At 33.2% G+C, this 23,073-nt stretch overlaps 1 protein-coding gene across 1 annotated transcript in view; it reads right to left on the reverse strand.

Annotated features, from left to right (window-relative positions):
- Window positions 1-4,692: 4,692 nt before the first annotated feature.
- Window positions 4,693-23,073, reverse strand: part of LOC133550015 (uncharacterized) — a 138,810-nt gene continuing 120,429 nt past the window's right edge. The window contains exons 2-7 of the mRNA XM_061896005.1: window positions 12,551-12,694; window positions 12,406-12,474; window positions 7,993-8,271; window positions 5,731-5,862; window positions 5,629-5,656; window positions 4,693-5,552 (exon numbers count right to left, since the gene is read on the reverse strand). Of these exons, the coding sequence (XP_061751989.1) occupies window positions 5,426-5,552; window positions 5,629-5,656; window positions 5,731-5,862; window positions 7,993-8,271; window positions 12,406-12,474; window positions 12,551-12,590 (675 nt within the window). The 5' untranslated portion in view covers window positions 12,591-12,694 and the 3' untranslated portion in view covers window positions 4,693-5,425. The remainder of the gene's footprint in view (window positions 5,553-5,628; window positions 5,657-5,730; window positions 5,863-7,992; window positions 8,272-12,405; window positions 12,475-12,550; window positions 12,695-23,073) is intronic.

A 23,073-nucleotide genomic window follows, 5' to 3' on the forward strand; every position in this document is an offset into this window, starting at 1 on the left:
ACGCTACAGTATCAAACAAAAAATGGTTGGCCCAATAAAACAACAAATCGGTCTCGACAATGAAAATATTCATGTTAATATTAAATATTAATGTCAGCTGGTTCTCAGGAGGTTACAAGTATGGTGATGAATTTACCAACAGTAAGTACAATCATACCAGTAGTGTCATATTTTGGCCTGAAGATCAGGGCCCCAAATTGTTTGCGAGTCAGTTTTAGATTTTTTTAAAACGTCAAGAATTTGTTTTTCCCACCAGGATAAATTTGTAAGAAAAAATCTAAATGATTTAATAACATGTATTTTATAAGAAAAATAATCCCAATCCAACAGAAACATAGTCGTAATTTTATAAGAATAAAGTTCTGTTATTGTGAGGAGGAATAAAATGATTTTTCAAGAAAAACATTCAAATCTGATAAGAATAAAGATATAAAATGAGAAATATTAAAAAAACAAAAAACAAAACAGAGTACTCATAAGAATAAAGTGTGAAGTTTTACTGTAAAACCACAATGTTGAAGGAATAAATTTTTTTCGCACATGGCTTTTTTTATTTGTAATGTTACGTGAACATTTTTGAAATGTTACTGCGATATATATATATATATATATATATATACATATATATATATATATATATATATATATATATACATATATATATACCGTATTTTTCGGACTATAGGTCGCGTTTTTTTTTGTAGTTTGGGCCGGGGGTGAGACTTGGCCAAACTATAAAAAAAATAAATTAATTAAAAAAAAAAAAAAATCTTTTTTTGGTTTGGCTGGGTCTCACCCCCCAAGCCGGACTGTGGAGAAGACTGCGACTTATAGTCCCAAAAATACGGTATATATATATATATATATATATATATATATATATATATATATATATATATATATATATATATATATATATATATATATATATATATATATATATATATATAATATATATAAATATATATAGTAAAAAACTTGACCTGGCAATAATTAAAAAACATTTTAAATATACATATATATATGTATATGTCTTGATTGGATTATCCAGAGAATAGTGCTCGATACCGTGGTAGAGCGCAATATGTAGGTGTGGGAAAAAAAATCACAAGACTACTTCATCTCTACAGAACTGTTTCATGAGGGGTTCCCTCAATCATCAGGAGATTTTAATGGAAGCATTCACATACAATGGTTTATATAGGGCACAGAGTGGGTGGGTACAGGCAGGCGTAGGGTGTGGTGATTGGCTCATGTGTTACCTAGGAGGTGTTTCCGTCTGTGGCGGCATGTTGAAATGATTTCACTGCGCTTGTTGAGGGATGATAGATCTGGATGATATATAATAAACAGTTTCTCTTTTAAGCATAGGTTGCATCTTTTATTACCACTGTTGTAAGGTGTGCTGGATGCAAGAATTTGCCATGTTATTGAATATTCAACATTATTGTCTTTGAGGTTCCAAATGTGTTTGCTGAGTTCTGTAGAATTCTGCAAAGTCTGGTTTCTAAAGGAGGCGTTGTGATTATTCCATCTTGTTTTGAACGCTCCTTCGGTTAATCCTACGTACGTGTCGGATGTGTTAATGTCCTTGCGTATTAGAAGGATGCGGTGGAAAGCACACTTTTTCCTCCACCCTGAAACAAAAGGAACGCAAAAGGAAACTTACGGATTCAAATCTACCAAGAACCCACCCACAGTCAAGGAATTAAAGGACTTTGAGAACGACATGCTCAAAATGATACAATCAGTCAAATTTAAGCCAGCCCGCAACCCATTCCTCACCAAGCTGAAAAATGACACGGAGCGCATCAAGAAAGTAAGCAACCTCATCATAGCCGCCGATAAAACCACAAACTTCTACAGAATGGACATACCAGAACATAACTCTTTACTGGACAAAAGCATCACCAAATCATACAAAAAAGCGCAACCCAACACTTTACAGAACATCCACCTGGAAAACAAGCGGATCGCAACCGAACTGGACATTGAGGACAGGGTGGACGCCACAGCCAACAAAGAAGCCTTCATCACATTGAAGGACCACAAACCCAACTTCGCAAATAACCCAACATGCCGAATAATAAACCCAACTAAATCCGAAATAGGAAAAATCAGCAAAATAATCCTGGACAGAATCAACGCAAAAATCAAGGACAAAACACCACTCAACCAATGGAGGAATACAGCAGCAGTAATCAATTGGTTTAACAACATCCAAGACAAACAGCAACACAACTTTATCTCCTTCGACATCGAAGAATTTTACCCTTCCATCACGCAAGACCTACTGACCCAAGCACTAAACTTCGCCTCGGACTACGACTCAATCACAGGCAACGAAAGAAACATCATCATCCACGCAAAGAACTCCATACTCATCCACAACAGTACACCATGGCAAAAAAAGAACAATTCAACATTTGACGTTACTATGGGGAGTTTTGACGGAGCAGAAACGTGCGAACTCGTTGGGAGTTTCCTCCTCTCCCAGCTTGCTAGCCTCAACCTGAACCTTGGTATTTACCATGATGACGGACTGGCAGTGTGCCGCGCCTCGCCAAGGAGCAGCGAGAACACCAAGAAGCGCATATGCCAAATCTTCAAAGAAAACGGCCTACGGATTACGATTGAAGCCAACAAGCAAACCGTCAACTTCCTCTACGTCACTTTAAACCTGAGAAATAACAGCTACCAACCATTCACGAAACCCAACACAACACTCCAATACGTGTACCATGACAGCAACCACCCACCCACCACCACGAAAAGAATACCTACCGGAATTAATAAAAGGCTATCGATGCTGTCATCCAGCAAAGCTGAATTCGACCAAGCAACCCCTCCGTACCAGAAAGCACTTGATGAAAGCGGATACAAATTCACCCTCACCTATGAACCCACTCCAGGAAACCAACCAAAAAAGAGCAGAAAGCGAAACAACATCATCTGGTACAATCCGCCATTCAGCAAAGACGTCTCAACCAACATCGGCCGCAAGTTCCTCACTCTGATCGACAAACACTTCCCCAAAGGCAACACCCTAAGAAAAATATTCAACAAGAACAACATTAAATTGAGCTACAGCTGTATGAATAACATGCAACAAATCATTTCAAACCACAACAAAGCAATTGCAAAAGGACTGCCTACCCCCAGACTAAACGACTCTGAAACCAATAATGAATGTAACTGTCGCAAGAAACCTGATTGCCCTCTCAACGGAAGGTGCTTACAGACATCAGTCGTTTACCAAGGTAATACGCAAGGACATTAACACATCCGACACATACGTAGGATTAACCGAAGGAGCGTTCAAAACAAGATGGAATAATCACAACGCCTCCTTTAGAAACCAGACTTTGCAGAATTCTACAGAACTCAGCAAACACATTTGGAACCCCAAAGACAATAATGTTGAATATTCAATAACATGGCAAATTCTTGCATCCAGCACACCTTACAACAGTGGTAATAAAAGATGCAACCTATGCTTAAAAGAGAAACTGTTTATTATATATCATCCAGATCTATCATCCCTCAACAAGCGCAGTGAAATAATTTCAACATGCCGCCACAGACGGAAACACCTCCTAGGTAACACATGAGCCAATCACCACACCCTACGCCTGCCTGTACCCACCCACTCTGTGCTCTATATAAACCATTGTATGTGAATGCTTCCATTAAAATCTCCTGATGATTGAGGGAACCCCTCATGAAACAGTTCTGTAGAGATGAAGTAGTCTTGTGATTTTTTTCCCACACCTACATATATATATATATATATATATATATATATATATATACATATATATATATATATATACATATATATATATATATGTATATATATATATATATATACATATATATATATATATGTATATATATATATATATATATATATATATATATACATATACATATACATATATATATATATATATATATATATATATATATACATATATATATATATATATATATATATATATATATTTATATATATATATTTTTTTATTTTTATTCATTTTTTATTTTTTTTAAAGAAAAACATTTAAATTAAAAAATAAAGATTTAAATTCTCAGAAACAATTTTTGGTCGTAATTTTGGAACAAAGTGGTTATATTGTGCAAGACAAACATAAGTTGTAAATTGAAAATAACAGTTTTGTAATATTAAAAAGGAGAAAGAGTACTCATAAGAATAGAGTAGTGAAATTTACCATAAAGTCATAATGTTATGAGATTTTGCGAAAATGTGTTTATTTTAATTTTAATTTTCCTGAAGGAACTCTCCTAAAGGAATCAATAAAGTACTATCTATCCACCTAATAGCTTCTTCGCACATTTCTATTTTGTTGTATTACGTAAAAAAGTCCAAATGTTACGAGGATATAGTTATATTCCATCCATTTCTACTGCTTTTCGCTCTCTGGATTTAGTTTTATTCTTTTTAAGAATAAAATGTTCATATAATTGTAATTTTATAAGAATACATTTTTAATATTGTGAGGTGGGAAAAATATTTTTTAAGAAAACATTTTTTTAATTTCATAAGAATTAAGATTTAAATTTACAAGAAAAATTTTGTATTATTTCTTCAAAAAAAGTAAAAACAGCACTTGTAAAAATTAAGTTTGGAGTTTAACCGTAAAGTCGGAACGTTACAAAAATAAAGTTTCTTCATCAAAGGCTTTTAATAATAACAATAAAGTCAAAATACTGTGAAGGCACAAAAATATTTTTTAAAAATAACATCGAAATATTTTGAGAATAAAGGTGTAGTTTAACAACAACAATTGTGTAATATTTAAAAGCTTCACGGTGGCAGAGGGGTTAGTGCATCTGCCTCACAATACGAAGGTCCTGCAGTCCTGGGTTCAAATCCGGGCTCGGGATCTTTCTGTGTGGAGTTTGCAAGTTTGCATGTTCTCCAGGTACTCCGTCTTCCTCCCACCTCCAAAGACATGCACCTGGGGATAGGTTGATTGGCAACACTAAATTGACCCTAGTGTGTGAATGTGAGTGTGAATGTTGTCTGTCTATCTGTGTTGGCCCTGCGATGAGGTGGCGACTTGTCCAGGGTGTACCCCGCCTTCCGCCCGATTGTAGCTGAGATAGGCGCCAGCGCCCCCTGCGACCCCGTAAGGGAGAAAGCGGTAGAAAATGGATGGATGGATTTAAAAACAAAAAAAAGTAAGTAAGAATAAAGTTAAAGTTTCACCCCAAAGCCGCAAGGTTACAAATATATATATTTTTTCTTGTTGCCAAGTAAAATTAATGTCTTATTTTTGCACAGAATGTGTCAGTGTTATTTTAATACATGACAGGAGAACACCACATTCATCATGTGGGTCTTCAGTTAAAAAACATGTTGAAACCTTGCACTAAAAGCCTTTTCCTGTGCAGATTAAGCTCATGACAGAATTGAGTAAGTGTTGTCGCCCCTCATGCTTGCGGGCTCTAGATCGGTGTAGGCGAGGTTTGTGCTTGAGTAATTCACGTACACGTGGCCACCATTCTCGGCTTGTGGCAAAGCTCCCCTGTCATATGAAGGAATAGTTGGTTTTTTAAACGTTAACATCAACACCAGCCTCTTCCACCCACTTGGAAACTTACTTCAGCTCCTTTCCGTCTCTTGCAAAACCTTTAAAAGATGTAAAAAAAAAAAAAAAAAATGAGAAAGATGTTTGCACAAAAAAACACAAGAAGAGTGTTTACCTTTAATTGTTGTGTTAGAGGAGCTTTTCTTGTCACACCGTCTTTGCCAGAGCAGCCAAAATACAAGACAGATATTAACCATCAAGGCCAGCAGAGAGAGGGTGAAGGCACTTATTCCCATAGTCTTCATTTCTATTCAAAACAGAAAAAAAGAAATGTGCATCATCGAGCATGTGAATTAGTAGATGAGATATGGTCGATTCAGCCAACGCCACAAAAGTTGACAAGTATTTTGCAACAGCACAAATTCAGGTCATGACCAAATATTACAAAATAAGATGCTTATCAATTTGCTTTTGAATTGGAAAATGTAAAAGATTTACATGGCATGTTTATGTGAAAAATCTAAAAATGTCTCATTATGTAAGCTATTGTGTAGTTGTACATAAAATATTATTTTTGAATTTACTATTATTACTTTTGTTATCATTATTACTATGATCAATATTCAAGATTTATAACACTTATAATAATGTTTCTCACAGTATCGTAACTTTTTTTGAAGTATTACAGCAATATTTTGTTGGAAAAAAATAAAACTTAATAAACAATACTGTATTATGAGAAAAGAGCTTGTAACCCATCCATCCATCCATTTTCTGCCGCTTATTCCCGTTCACAAAAATAAACCCACACTTTTAGAAAAGTGAAGCCGTGATATTGCAAGAATGAAGTTGTAATATTGTGAGGAAATATAGCAACAAAAACAATGATATTAAATTACACAACGGAAGACATTTTATTAGAATAAATTGTTAATATTGAGAGAAAAGTAAGAGTAAAGTCTTAAGATTTTTTACTGAAGTGACAACATCAGAAAAAGTCATTATTTTATGAGAATACATTTATAATAGTTTTTTTACAAGACAAAAAAGTTTGTGTACATTTTAATTTCAAAATAATAAAATCACTATTTATTTGGATTAAGCTGTAATATTACTAAAATAAAGTTATAATATAGTGAGGTTGTATATTAGTTTTTCAACAACAACAACAACAAAAACATTTTACATACAACTATGCAATACAAAAAAACTAGTGTTTTACAATACAACAAGTAATACAATTACTAATTATTTTTTCTAGTATGTTTTAAATTACTATTACTATAATTATTATTAATAATATTGTTATCACTATCATTATTATAATCAATATTGTAAATGTATAACACTTCTAATAATGTTTCTCACAAATTTTTTGTTGTAATATTACGGCAAAATTTTTGCGGGATTTTCTTCTCGGAAAAAAATACAACTTAATAAATAATACTGTATTATGAGAAAAAAATTTCAGAAAAATAAATACACAGTTTTACAAAAATTAAGCCATAATATTGTGAGGAAATATAGCAACAAAAACAATTATATTAAATTACAAAACAGAATAAATGTTACTAGAATACATTGTTAATATTGCAGGAGTAAAGTCTTAAAAAAATATATTCTGAAGTGAGAATATCACAAAAACTCGTAATTTTATGAGAATACATTTATAATATTCTTTTGCGAGAAAAATAAATTTTGTGTACATTTTTATGTATATTTTAAATTACTTTTTCAACAACAACTGAATTTTACACACGAAAATGCAAAACACGAAAGTTTGTGTTTTACGGTTGTACAAGTAATAGAACTACAAATACATTTTTCTAGTATTTTATTCTTGGAAAAAATTACAAATGAAACTTTATTTTAGTAAAATCACATTGTTATTCTTCGAAGATTACTTGGTTAAATCAAAAAAATATATACATTTTTTTTTTTGTGATAAAATTGTATTGTCTTTACAATATTAACAATTTAGGACTAAATTATTATGTATCATCCATCCATCCATCCATTTTCTACTGCTTGTCCCTTTTGGGGTTGTGGGGGATGCCGGAGCCTATCTCAAACATTTTATTTTTATTACAAAAACAAAAGCATTTAACTAGAATAAAGCGGTGATATTCATGAGTAGGAAAATCTTAACATAATGAGGAAAACATTTTTTTTTACAAGTGTGTAATTTATAAATAAAAAAAGGAATATTGTGAGAAAAAACGTTTGTATAAACATTCATCTTAAAAAAGAATAGATTCACATTTTGAATCAAACCCTAGTATTAAAAGAATAAAGTTATAATATTTTGAGGATTTTTTTATGACAAAAAAAATTAACACACTGAAATGCAAAACACGAAAACAAGGGTTTTACGAGAATAATTTAGTTGTATGAAAAAAGCTACAAAAACAAATATTGTAATCTTTTAAAAACCAACCTGCAGCGTGAAAAGAGACAATATAGACGTTGTGAGTGGGGCTCCCACAGTCAGAGTGATGGTGACTGCTCGAGTGGCAGCGATACATCCCGCTATGCTCGGGCTCACTGAGGGTCAGAGTTTTTCCTGTGCCGACTTGGTGCCACAACCCGTTCTCTTTTCTGTGCCAGGACCAAGTCACGTTGGCCGACGTCGGACCGCTACAGTGCAGGCTGACCTTTTGACCCGCTGCCACCGGGTAGTCAGGTGTAGCTAACAGCGTCAGTGGACAGAGGGTTTCTGGTGAAAGGAAAAAATGTGGTTGGTTTGGCTGCATACGAGAAAACGAGTACAGAAAGGCTCCAAAACAATACATAGAACAGGGGTCACCAACCTTTTTGAAACCAAGAGCTACTTCTTGGGTACTGATTAATGCGAAGGGCTACCAGTTTGATACACACTTAAATCATTTGCCAGAAATAGCCAATTTGCTCAATTTACCTTTAACAAATAAATCTATATATATATATATATATATTAAAAGAGTATTTCTGTCTGTCATTCCATCGTACATTTTTTTTTTCCTTTTACGGAATGTTTTTTGTAGAGAATAAATGATGAAAAAAACACTTAATTGAACGGTTTAAAAGAGGAGAAAACACGAAAAAAAAAAGAACATTTATTCCGAAACATAGTTTATCTTCAATTTCGACTCTTTAAAATTCAAAATTCAACCGAAAAAAAGAAGAGAAAAACTAGCTAATTTGAATCTTTTTGAAAAAATTTCAAAAAAGAATTTATGGAACATTAGTAGTTTTTCCCGATTAACATTAATTTTAGAATTTTGATGACATGTTTTAAATAGGTTAAAATCCAATCTGCACTTTGTTAGACTATATAACAAATTGGACCAAGCTATATTTCTAACAAAGACAAATCATTATTTGTTCTAGATTTTTCAGAACAAACAATTTAAAAGAAATTCAAAAGACTTTGAAATAAGATTTAAATTTGTTTCGACAGATTTCCTAGATTTGCTAGAATAATTTTGAATTTTAGTCATAAGTTTGAAGAAATATTTCACAAATATTCTTCCTGGAAAAAACAGAAGCAAAAATGAAGAATTAAATTTAAATCCATTTAGAGGAAGGAATTCAAAAGGTAAACAGGTATATGTGTTTAAAAATCCTAAAATAATTTTTAAGGTAGCATTGTTTTCTTTAAAATTGTCTTTCTGAAAGTTATAAGAAGCAAAGTAAAAAAATAAATGAATTTATTTAAACAAGTGAAGACCAAGTCTTTAAAATATTTTCTTGGATTTTCAAATTCTATTTGAGTTTTGTCTCTCTTAGAATTAAAAATGTCGAGCTAAGTGAGACCAGCTTGCGAGTAAATAAATACAATTTAAAACATAGAGTCAGCTCACTGGTAAGTGCTGCTATTTGAGCTATTTTTAGAACAGGCCAGCGGGCGACTCATCTGGTCCTTATGGGCTACCTGGTGCCCGCGGGCACCGCGTTGGTGACCCCTGACATAGAACAATACATGATTGTACTAGTTGCAAGAATAAAGGCAACACTTTATGAGAACAAAGTTGTGTAATTAACAAAAGACCACATTTAGTAATATTATGCGTTAAAGGCCTACTGAAACCCACTACTACCGACCACGCAGTCTGATAGTTTATATATCAATGATGAAATATTAACATTGCAACACATGCCAATACGGCCTTTTTAGTTTACTAAATTGCAATTTTAAATTTCCCGCGGAGTTTCTTGTTGAAAACGTCGTGGAATGATGACGCGTACGTGTGACGTCACGGACTGTCAGGAAATATTAGCGCTGCACCAAACACGGCTAAAAGTCGTCTCTGTTCATGGCGTAATTACACAGTATTTTGGACATCTTTGTTGCTGAATGTTTTGCAATTTGTTTATTTAATAATGGAGACTATAAAGAAGAATGCTGTTGGTGGAAAGCGGTGTATTGCAGCTGTCTTTAGCACCGAGACACAGCCGGTGTTTCTTTGTTTGTTGTGAAGCTTTAACACAGAGCAGTCAAGCGTCATGTTTTTGGATGGGGGAATTGTGATATATATCTTACCGGAGAAATCATTGGATTATTGATCGTCCTGCAGCAGCTGTTTAAAAGGCAGCTGTGAACTTGGCTCCTCGGCTTCTCTCTGAGACACTTGGTGTTCACCGCAGCCATCCGACCTCGAGGTATGTCTTTACAATCTTGAAAGTCTCACTAAAACACTATAAAAACAATAATCAGATAAGGGATCTTCCAGAATTATCCTAGTAAATGTGTCTAATTACATCTGAAAGGCTCACACTGCCGCCGCCTGGAGCCGTCGCTTTTTTTTTTTCTTTCTAGTCCTTCATTATCAATATCCTAATTCACAAATCTTTCATCCTCGCTCAAATTAATGGGGAAGTTGTCGCTTCCTCGGTCCGAATTGCTCTAACTGCTGGTGGCTCCCATTAAAAACAATGTGAATATGTGAGGAGTCTTGCAACTCGTGACGTCACGCGCACACCGTCTGCTACTTCTGGTACAGGCAGGGCTTTTCTATTAGCAACCAAAAGTCACTAACTTTATCGTGGATGTTCTCTACTAAATCTTTTCAGCAAAAATATGGCAATATCGCGAAATGATCAAATATGACACATAGAATGGACCTGCTATCCCCGTTTAAATAAGAAAATCTAATTTCAGTAGGCCTTTAAAACGAGATTTGCTTAGAATGAAATCATAAAAATATATTTTTTTCTAGAAAATCATTGTAATCTTTCATGAATAAAGACCTAATTTTACAAGCAGTTTTTAGTAATATTGCAGGGAAAAAATCAACAATGTTTTTTAGAAAAAATCAGGAATCCTAAATAATAATCAGAATGTTCTGTTATTTTCTCTGTAAAAAAGTTGTCATAGTACAAGTTTTTATATTTTGAGAATATATAATTTATTAAAAACTAAAAACAATAATATCAGAGGACAGTTGCAAATATTACAAGAAAGAAACTGTTGTGCCTAAGTCCTAACTCATTATGAGAATAAAGTCTGTGTTTACAGAAAAATTGATAATGCTGCAAACATTAACTTGTGATCATATAAGAAAGGAGTTTCACGAAAAAAATTACAATGTAAGAAGAAAAAAGATTTAGCCCATTCTTTATATTACTAACCCCAAAACCAATGAAGTTTGCACGTTGTGTAAATCGTAAATAAAAACTAAATATTTAAATCCTTTTCAACCTATATTCTATTGCATAGACTGCAAAGACAAGATACTTAACGTTCGAACTGGAAAACTTTGTTATTTTTTGCAAATATTAGCTTATTTGGAATTTTATACCTGCAACATGTCTCAAAAAAGCTGGCACAAGTGGCAAAATAGACTGATAAAGTTGAGGAATGCTCATCAAACACTTATTTGGAACATCCCTCAGGTGAACAGGCTAATTGGGAACAGGTGGGTGCCATGATTGGGTATAAAAGCAGCTTCCATGAAATGCTCAGTCATTCACAAACAAGGATGGGACGAGGGTCGCCACTTTGTCAACAAATGCCTGAAAAAAATTGTCGAAACAGTTTAAGAACATTTCTCAACGAGCTATTGCAAGGAATTTAGGGATTTCACCATCTACGGTCTGTAATCAAAAGGTTCAGAGAATCTGGAGAAATCACTGCACGAAAGTGATGATATTAAAGTCGTAATATTGGGAGAATAGAGACATATTTTATAAGAAAAGTCACAAACCTTAACATTTAAACAAATCTTAAAAAAAGGTATTTTTTATAAAAATAAATTAAGGATTTTTTCTAAATGTTTTATTTTCATTTGAGTCTTTGTCAAATCAAGCCGTCATTTTCTGATTTATGTTTTTTTTTTCCCCATTAAGAAATTAAAGATTTTGCAAAAATTAAGTCGAATATTAAGGAAAAATAAGCTGCAATTCTTCAAGATAATTATTGCTGTACATATGCAAATAATGTTGCAATAAAGTCATAACGTTGCAAAAATAAACTTGTGGGATTTCAATTTTCTTTTCAAAATCACAAACTTAGAAAAAAAATGCTTAGCGGAATATTTCAGCAAATGAAGTTGCAATTTTACAGTTTTACATAAAGTCGTAATATTAAGAGAACCAAGTCGTCCTTTTACGAGAAGTCCTGAACTTTGAAAAAAAGAAGTCATTTTTTTGCATTTTACTTTTGTCAAGTTGGTACATTTAAATAAAATGTTTTTATTTCAATCGCTTGGCAAATTAGATAAACAATAATGTAGGAAAGTTGTCGTATAAAACCATTGTAATTTTACAGTATCGATCAAGTTGAGCAAGTCAATGTCAAAATTCCCACAGAACTTTTTGACAGCAAATATTGATCATGATTGCAAGTCAAATAATATGAGTCAACCAGTACCCATTTTTGTAGTGATTTTGGTAGTTGAGCTTGCAAAAAAAGCCGAGAGGGCATTCTGGCCATGAGCACCTGAAACAAAAGAAAACACTTCCAGTTTATTATTCAACATATTTATCTTGCTGCATCATTATTGATATGTTTTTACCTGAGCTACTGCAAATGAGCACCAAGAGGCAGCCGATCATGTTGAGAAGCTTCAAGGATGACTCCAAAGTGAGGCAGAGCGCAGGTGAGAATGGAGGAAGTGAGAAAAGCCAAGTGGAAAAAGGGAACTTTTAAGTTCCCTCAGCTGGAGGGCAATAAAAGAAAAAAAAAAAAAGGTATAGAAGTAAGTCTTATCAGCAAACACACACGCTGTCCAACATCCGCTGCCCCCAAACGGTGGTCAGCTTCAGGCTCAGGCTATGAGATGGAGGGAAAGATTGACAACCAGCTGGAATCCGGAACATTCTCACTTCAGGCGAACTCGCAGAAAAGCCGAAATGTCAGGAGAAGTTCGATGTTTTTACCTCGAAAGTTGATAGAGTGGGAACTTTTTGACGTCAAAAGTACTTCATTGTTCATACGGAAGGAACTTCTGCACCAAATTATGGGTTTCAACCATTGGAACCAAGTTGTGGACATCATTTGAGAACATCCCTATTATTGGATATATTCATTAGATATTTTACATTAACATTACCAGCACATGTTCTGATAATAAATGTTTAATATATTCAGGAAAAATGTCAAGGTATATCGTTTACGTTGTACGATTCAGAATCGATTCTCATTTTTAAAAAAAGCGTTTTTTTAAATTTATTTTTAATAGTTTTTTTTTTTTTATCAATCCAACAAACCACTACACAGCAAAACCATAACAATGCAATCCAATTCCAAAACCAAACCTGACCCAGCAACACTCAGAACTGCAATAAACAGAGCAATTGAGAGGAGACACAAACACGACACAGAACAAACCAAAAATAATGAAACAAAAATTAATATCATCAACAACAGTATCAATATTAATTATAATTTCAGCATAGCAGTGATTAAAAATCCCCCACTGACATCATCAGACATTTATAAAAATAATAAAGAACAATAGTGTCCCAGTTGTCAGAGTTATTGGTTGTTGAACCATAAGGTGCAGAGACGAAGGCAGGCATAGCATATGAAAACATGATTTAATTAAAACTAAACAACAACAAACAAAAAGCACGCACGTGGGCGGAATAACAAACTAAGGGAACTAGCACTGGAAGCTAGAAAACAAAAATGAACTTTAGCATAGAAGCTAGTGGATAGCAAACAGAAAAACTGGAAATAACTAATGGCTAACAAGAACAGCTTACCGCTACGACGACCAGGACAAAATGTAGCACGACAGGTAATAGCTGAAAAAAATCACATCGACACGACAAGAGCAACATATGGCACTGACAGGTCCAAACGACAATACAATGATCCAGCAACTGACATAAGACAAAGCAGGTACAAATAGGAGCGGGCTGATTGGCAACTGGTGTGGCCAGATGCCAATCAGCCGCAGCTGAGGAGGAACACAGCACCCAGGGAACAAGACAGGAAGCTGACAAAATAAGAGCACTAGACAGGAACTAAAGACAGGAAATACTAAACACAGAGGAAACAGACAAATACAGAGGAAAAAACGAAAACATAGACAAACTGTCAGGGGAAAGCCTGTCAACAGTGGCTTACACTTGCATCGCATCTCATAAGCTTGACAACACACTGTGTCCAATATTTTCACAAAGATAATATAAGTCAGATTTTTGGTTCGTTTAATAGTTAAAACAAATTGACATTATTGCAATCAGTTGATAAAACATTGTCCTTTACAATTATAAAAGCTTTTTTTTTTTTCTAAATCTACTACTCTGCGAGCATGTCAGCAGACTTGGGTAGATCCTGCTGAAATCCTATGTATTGAATAAATACAGAATCGTTTGGAATCGGAAAAATATCATTTTTGAATCAAGAATCGAATCGAATTAAAAAAATCGATATATTATCGAATCGTGACCCCAAGAATCGATATTGAATCGAATCGTGGGACACCCAAAGATTCACAGCCCTAATATATATATATATATATATATATATATATATATATATATATATATATATATATATATAAATGCATACACACACACGCACACACGCACACACACACACACACACGCACAGAAACACACACACATACATATATATATATATACATATATATACACACACATATATATATATATATACATATATACACACACATATATATATATATACATATATATATACATATATATGTATATATATGTATATATACATATACATATATATACATATATATATATATACATATATATATGCATATATATATACATATATATATACATATCTATATATATATGTATATATATAGATAAGTATATATATATATATATATATATATATATATATATATATATATATATATATATATATATATCTGTATATATATATATACAAACACACACACATATATAAATATATATTCATATATATATATATATATATATATATATATATATATATATATATATATATATATATATATATATATATATATCTGTATATATATATATACAAACACACACACATATATAAATATATATTCATATATATATATATATATATATATATATATATACAAACATACACACATATATAAATATATATTCATATATACCCCCCCAAGACACTCGCAAGACATAATGTCATAATGTTTCATGGAAAATACTTTATTTTGACAGTAGGAAAAACAAATATGAATCTTACAAATAAAAATTTTATGAGGAAAAGAGTTGAATTAGTAAATCCTAGTAAATAAATTAGTAATATTAGGAGAAAAAAATACAGTTTATTGACAATTTTATAAACATTATCTGGTGAAAAAGAAATCCTAATCTTGCAGGAAGTCATGATATTGTCAGAAAAAGTGTCGGGGAAAAAAAGTTCTAATTTATAGACATCAAGGAATAACAAAGATGTCATTAATGGGAAGTACTAAAATGTTTTTTACAAAAGTTCGTAATATTACGTGAATTTTCTTCTTTTTTCCAAAAATAGACATTCAATTTTACAATAATTGGCGTTTGTCATTGTTTTATGATAATGAAGTTATGTATGTTACAAATATAAAGTGGAAAAATATGTTGATGTAATATTTAATATTACGCCAATAACGTTGTAATGCACTGAGATACCAACAATTCAAAATGTGTAGTAATTTATAAAAACACTATATTTTGAGACTCAAAAAATTATAAGAATACATTTGACATGTTATGAGAAAAATGCCAAAATGTTATGAAAATATTTTGTTCAAGAATAAAATGATCACCTATCAACAACAAATTCAGGGTTTTATGAGAATAAACGTATATTGTTACAAAAATCAAGTTAAAGAATATTTGAGTTCTATTTAATATTTAGAATGAAGTTGTAATACTGCGAGATCATCATCAGAACAAGTCATATTTTTTTAAAGAAAAAAGTTCTAAATTATAAAAACATTATTGAAAAGATTATGAGAATGCATTTTTCATAGAATGAGCACAATGCCAGCATTTTAGAAGAATAAACTTGTAAGAGAAGGATTATTTTTTTCAAGCATGAAATGTAAATCTTGCAACAATAAAGTCATCGTTTTATGAGAATAAAGTTATAATGTTTCAAAAATAAAGTTGTACAGTATTTGTACAAATATATTATAAAGTAAATAATTAAAGTAAATAATATCAATAAAATAAATATTATTATTTTATAAATAACATTTTATTAGAATAAAGATTAAGATAATACATTTGTGATATTACAGGAAACATTTCAAAATGTTTTGAAAACAAAAGAAAATACATTTTTTAGGACTAAAATTCAACTCTTACAAGTTTTATAGAAATTATTACAAAATAGTTGTAATTGAAGTTATATTAAATAGGACAAGAAAAGAGTTAGAATGTTGTGAGATTTTTCTTTGTCTGATTGTGGAAAAAAAGTTCTAATTTATCAAGACATGATAAAGAGATTATGAGATTGTTATATTATGGAGGTCGTTTTTTTCTCTCTCAAGTTTTCAAAAATAAAATAAAACAAAGTCATCCTCTTGTAAAAAAATAAAGTTGTAGTGTTACACAAATGAAGTTGAAATTGTCGAAAAGTAAAATTAAAAGTAATTTGACATTGGAATGTTTAATTTTTAAGTAAAGTTGTCCCTGCCATATTGCGCTTCCAAGTTTACAGCTTCACACTATCGCAATTTTTTTTTTGTTGGTCTGATTAAGCATTTTCAAGCAACAAAATGGCTAAATGAATGAAAATACAAATGCTACAGTGGGATTGGCGACTAGATGAGACCAAACCAATCATATATATATATATATTAGGGCTGCGAATCTTTGGGTGTCCCACGAATCGATTCAATATCGATTCTTGGGGTCACGATTCGATAATATATCAATTTTTTCGATTAGATTCGATTCTGGATTCAAAAACGATATTTTTCCGATTCAAAACGATTCTGTATTCATTCAATACATAGGATTTCAGCAGGATCTACCTCATGCTAGCAGAGTAGTAGATTTTTTTGAAAAAAGCTTTTATAATTGTAAAGGACAAGGTTTTATCAACTGATTGCAATAATGTAAATTTGTTTTAACTATTAAACGAACCAAAAATATGACTTATTTTATCTTTTTGAAAACATTGGACACAGTGTGTTGTCAAGCTTATGAGATGCGATGCAAGTGTAAGCCACTGTGACACTATTGTTCTTTTTTTAAATTTTTTATGAATGTCTAATGATAATGTCAATGAGGGATTTTTAATCACTGCTATGCTGAAATTATTACTAATATTGATACTGTTGTTGATAATATTCATTTTTATTTCACTACTTTTGGTTTGTTCTGTGTCGTGTTTGTGTCTCCTTTCATTTGCTCTGTTTATTGCAGTTCTGAGTGTTGCTGGGTCAGGTTTGGTTTTGGAATTGGATTACATTGTTATGGTATTGCTGTGTAGTGGTTTGTTGGATTGATTAAAAAATAAAAAAAAAATAAAAAAAATGAGAATCGATTCTGAATCGCACAACGTATTCGAATTGACTTTTTCCCACGCCTCTAATATAAATATATATATATATATATATATATATATATATACATATATATATATATATATACATATATATATATATATATACATATATATATATATATATATATATATATATATATATATATATATATATATATATATATATATATATATATATATATATATATATATATATATATATATATCAGTATCATTGCCACTGATTGGCTCAGCCTCAGAAAGCGTATAAAGGTGTCTAAAAGGTGTTGTTCCATTCGTAGAGAGCTCTCATAATGTTGAAATAAAATATTTAAAAGGATCATTAACATTTTTTTTATACTCTAGCTATGAAAATATTCGATTTATATTGAATAATTCCTATACCTTGCGGAAATGTCAAGATTGTCCCGCGGGATACATTGTGGTTGTCTACACTCACACATTTTGAGTTAATGAATAAATAATTGACGTCCACTTTACTTCAACCCCCTTTGGGATGAACAACAACAATTCCACATTTATTTCCTCCTTCAAATCAAAACAACACAAAATAGCTCATATACATAATAGCCCCTATGACCATATATGGCCACCCAGCGGTCAGACTTCCTCCTATTAATATTGACTTTAATTGAGAGTACAGCTGAATCTCCCACTGGGAAAAGGAAGATAAACAGCAGTTGTTATGCGTGTTGTGTATGACATGTGCAACCCATCTACTCATTATCATTCTTTATTATTCCATCATTTATTCATTATTTCTGCTCGCTTGTCATGCAGGGTGATTCTCACCTCATTTGCCTCAAGACGACGACATTGAAATAATGACATATATGACGCTCACACCAGTAATAATTGTGTCTATTTTTATGGAGCTCATGATACCGCCATTATGTGCAGGCTGCAGCCGTTAATCATATTAGTGTGACATAAATATATTGAAAAAAAACCACACATTTGCTATCACTTTTAACATAATTTGTACATATCGTATGTGCTGGTGTTGTTCTATTGTTGTTGTTGTTGTGTTTGCTGTTGTTGTTTTTCTCTCTCTGTCTAATCCCCCTCTTATCCCCACAATTTCCCCCCCCCCCCGTCTTCCTTTTTTTCTCTTTCTATCCCCTCCTGCTCAGGCCCAGCTGCACCAAATAATAACATAAATACATTTAATAAAGGCAAATACAAATAAGGCAACAAGAGAAGTATCCTACACTTCTCTTTTGTAAAGTAAATGTGTACATCAACTATATGATTTGCCTTAGAAGCTGGACAGGATAAAAAAAAAAAAGAAAAGAAAAAGAAAAAACATAAATATCATCTAATGAAAACAATTGGAATTAATTGATGTAGTTTGTAGTGCATGTAGCTCAATTACTAATGTAACCAGTATAAAAGTCATAATAAAAAATGATAAAAAGATAAATAAATAATACCCCAAAAATTCTAAATAATAAAAATTATATTATATAATAATTTAAATAAACGTATGATATTAAAAATGTTAAAAAAAATGTTTTGGCCTTCACTAAATTAACCAACACTGAAGTTAGACAGAATATAGATTTATCCACCAGAGGGCGCTCACTACCTTTCTTACAGCCTTTCGTTTAGTTCCATTCTGAGTATACTGGATTTTTTTAAAGCGCTGTTTTTTTTCTATTATTCTTTACCTGGAACTTAGACCATCACAACATATTAATATTTATTATTGCATTACTGTTACATGACCTCCCCATGCCATGACAGCATTGACAGCTCTATAAAGGCTCGCAGTTTATTGTTGTTTAACTCGTTTTAGTCAGATTTCTTTTTTTCCTGATGACGTCATGTCTTGCGTCTCTCTCTCTCTCTCTCTCTCTCTGTGTGTGTGTGTGTGTTAGTGCCATTACACCCCAAACCATGCATGAAATGATAAACCCTGTCATGATAAACCCTGTCGTGTTTAAGAGTTGTCATCCGCAACATAGCGTCTGAGCATACACACCAACCATCAAAAATAAATAAATGTTTTGTTTTTCAAAAGTAGGGATCAGGAGTTCCAGATGTTTTTTTTTTTTTTTTTTGTGCTTCCATAGACCAAACACAGTAATTTTAAGTGTATGTATTTAATCGGGAAAGGCAAAGGACATTATGGCGTTACGGTGACCCCAGGTTGCAGAGATAGTAGGCAAAATGCACATAAGAAAGCCCCTTAATTATGGACTAAGCCGGGGGTCAGCAACCTGCGGATCTAAAGCCGCATGCGACTTTTTAGTGCAGGGGTCACCAACACAGTGCCCGCGGGCACCAGGTAGCCCGTAAGGACCAGATGAGTCGCCCGCTGGCATGTTCTAAAAATAGCTCAAATAGCAGCACTTACCAGTGAGCTGCCTCTCTTTTTCAAATGTATTTATTTACTAGCAAGCTGGTCTCGCTTTTGCTCCACATTTTTAATTCTAAGAGGGACAAAACTCAAATAGAATTTTAAAATCCAAGAAAATATTTTAAAGACTTGGTCTTCACTTATTTAAATAAATTCATTTTTTTTTCTTTGCTTCTTATAACTTTCAGAAATACAATTTTAGAGAAAAATACCTTACAGAGATGTATGAAAATGGAAAAAGATGAATAAAAAAATAATAATAAAAAAAAGTTTTAATATATTTTCTTTAGGATAATAAACATGACACAAACCTTCCTAATTGTTAGAAATCCCACTGTTTATGTTATCCATGCTTCACTGATGAGAGTATTTGGCAAGCACCGTCTTGTCCTGCTAATTTCAGCGATCTTTAAACACATCGTAGTTTGTTTACATGTATAACTTTCTCCGCCGCCGCCACAGAAAGACGTGTTTTGTGTCACTCCTTCTATGTCTCATTTTGTCCACCAAATGTTTTATGCTGTACGCGTATGCACAAAGGTGAGCTTTTTTGATTTGCCGGAGTGCTAATCAGGAATATTTGGGCAGCGCATGACTGCAAGCTAATCGATGCTAACATGCTATTTATGCTAGCTGTATGTACATATTGCATCATTATGCCTCGTTTGTAGCTATATTTGAGCCATACTTACCAACCTTGAGATCTCCAAATTTGGGAGATGGGATGGTGGTGGTGGTGTTCGGGGGTGGAGGGGGGGGGGGGGGGGGGGGGGGACTGGGGGTAGCTGGGGGTGTATATATTTTACAGTATTTCTTCATGAACGGATTATATATATATATATATATATATATATATATGATTTGTGCTCATTTATTTTCCTTTACTATATATACAGTATATATATATATATATATATATATATATATATATATATATATATATATATAATCCGTTCATGAATGAGTGTATCCGTTCGGCCACCGTGTTCAATGGAGAAGTCTGATCTACAAAATTTGCAGGCAGCATACCACTTCCCCTTCGAGCTGTCCTGGATAAACTGAAATATTTTTTTCCAATCATTTTGGAACTTGCAAGCGTACTTCTTCTTCTTACTCGTCGTCGCCATGTCTCTTCTTCGTTCTTCCGCTTCGTCTCTGTTATGTTGTTGGACATTACTACTTGCCGTAGTTTTAAAGCGATGCATGATGGGAATCCGGATGTTGTGTGTCATTGTATTAATGTGCCAGCTGGAACAAACACATGCTGAGAAATAGCTCCATGCCTGCCTACATTATGGTTTATAGATAAACCTATGGATAACGGAGACATACATAATAGTCTCCTTTTCATGTGAGAGAGGACGCTAAAGGTAGTGCCTTTAAGGCACGCCCCCAATAATGTTGTCCGGGCGGAAATCAGGAGAAATTCGGGAGAATGGTTGCCCCGGGAGATTCGCACTGAATTTCGGGAGTCTCCCGGGATAATCGGGAGGGTTGGCAAGTATGATTTGAGCTCTTTTAATTTGCTTTACTTATGTCCTCCGTGTATTAAATTTATATTTGCATGTCTCATGACACATTATGTGTATGTAATATTGGCTGCATTTCTTATAGTTGTTTGTGTGGCATGTTATTCCAGACTACAGCAAGATTGTAATAAATCCATGAGAAGAAGACAGCCTGCCGTTTCCTTAAAGGGGAACATTATCACCAGACCTATGTAAGCGTCAATATATACCTTGATGTTGCAGAAAAAAGACCATATGTTTTTTTTAACCGATTTCCGAACTCTCAAAGGGTGAATTTGGCGTTTTAAACACCTTTCAATTGATAGCCTGTCGAGTGATGACCTTTCACCCGTGACGTCACAACATGAAGCAATCCGCCATTTTCTCAATCTTATTACACACACCAAGTCAAATCAGCTCTGTTATTTTACGTTTTTTTGACTGTTTTCCCGTACCTTGGAGACATCATGCCTCGTCGGTGTGTTGTCGGAGGGTGTAACAACACGAACAGATACGGATTCAAGTTGCACCAGTGGCCAAAAGATGCGAAAGTCCCTCGTTTGGTCTGCACACTGTACCGACGACAGCTATGCTACGACAGAGATGGCACAGAGATGGCAAGAATGTGTGGATATCCTGCGACACTCAAAGCAGATGCATTTCCAACGATAAAGTCAACGAAATCACAAAGGTGAGTTTTGTTGAAGTTATTGACTTACAGTACGTGGAGTGCTAATCAGACATATTTGGTCACGGCATGACTGCAAGCTAATCGATGCTAACATGCTATTTAGGCTAGCTGTATGTACATATTGCATCATTATGCCTCATTTGTAGCTATATTTGCATCCAGCCTTTCCCTCCACCCACATTTGAATGCCAAACAAACACATACCAATCGTTGGTTAGAAGGCGATCGCCAAATTCGTCCTCGCTTCCTCCTGTGCAGCTGTTTGTCGTAATAATGCTCAATAGCTTCAGTGTCTCCTTAAAATTTTGTTTTTGCTACCTGCTTCCATGCTCTAACCATCCGTTTCAATACATGCATAATCTGTTGAATCGCTTAATGCGCTGAAATCCGAGTCTGAATCCGAACTAATATCGCTATACCTTTCTGTACTATCCGCCATGTTTGTTTCTGTGTGGTCACGCTGTGACGTCACAGGATAATGGACGGGTGGATATAACGACGGTTAAAATCAGGCACTTTGAAGCCGTTTTTCCGGATATTGCGTGATGGGTAAAATTTTGAGAAAAACTTCCAAAAATAAAATAAGCCACTGGGAACTGATTTTTATTGGTTTCAACCCTTCAGAAATGGTGACAATGTTCCCCTTTGAACTTGGACACACACATCTATACATTTGGCCATTCTGAGCCAGTCATTTCCAGAAGTTTTCTCATCCTGTGAGAAGCTTCCATTTTACTAATGATTTCCAATGTTTCAAAAATGTGTAGAATACAAAATTAAAATACAACATTTCTGTCAACGAAGATTTGTGTCAGCCTTTGATAGTAGGCTAATATAGCTGATATAGACACTCAAATCATGTGTTGCCTTCATTATAACACTTATATAATACCTTGGACCATGCAACTTGATTTCAAGTGAATATACATGTTTCTCCTTTGTGTTTAACCAGATTGCGTATTCCATTCCAA

The sequence above is a fragment of the Nerophis ophidion genome, linkage group LG03 (assembly GCF_033978795.1).
Source record: "Nerophis ophidion isolate RoL-2023_Sa linkage group LG03, RoL_Noph_v1.0, whole genome shotgun sequence".
Classification (NCBI taxonomy): domain Eukaryota; kingdom Metazoa; phylum Chordata; class Actinopteri; order Syngnathiformes; family Syngnathidae; genus Nerophis; species Nerophis ophidion.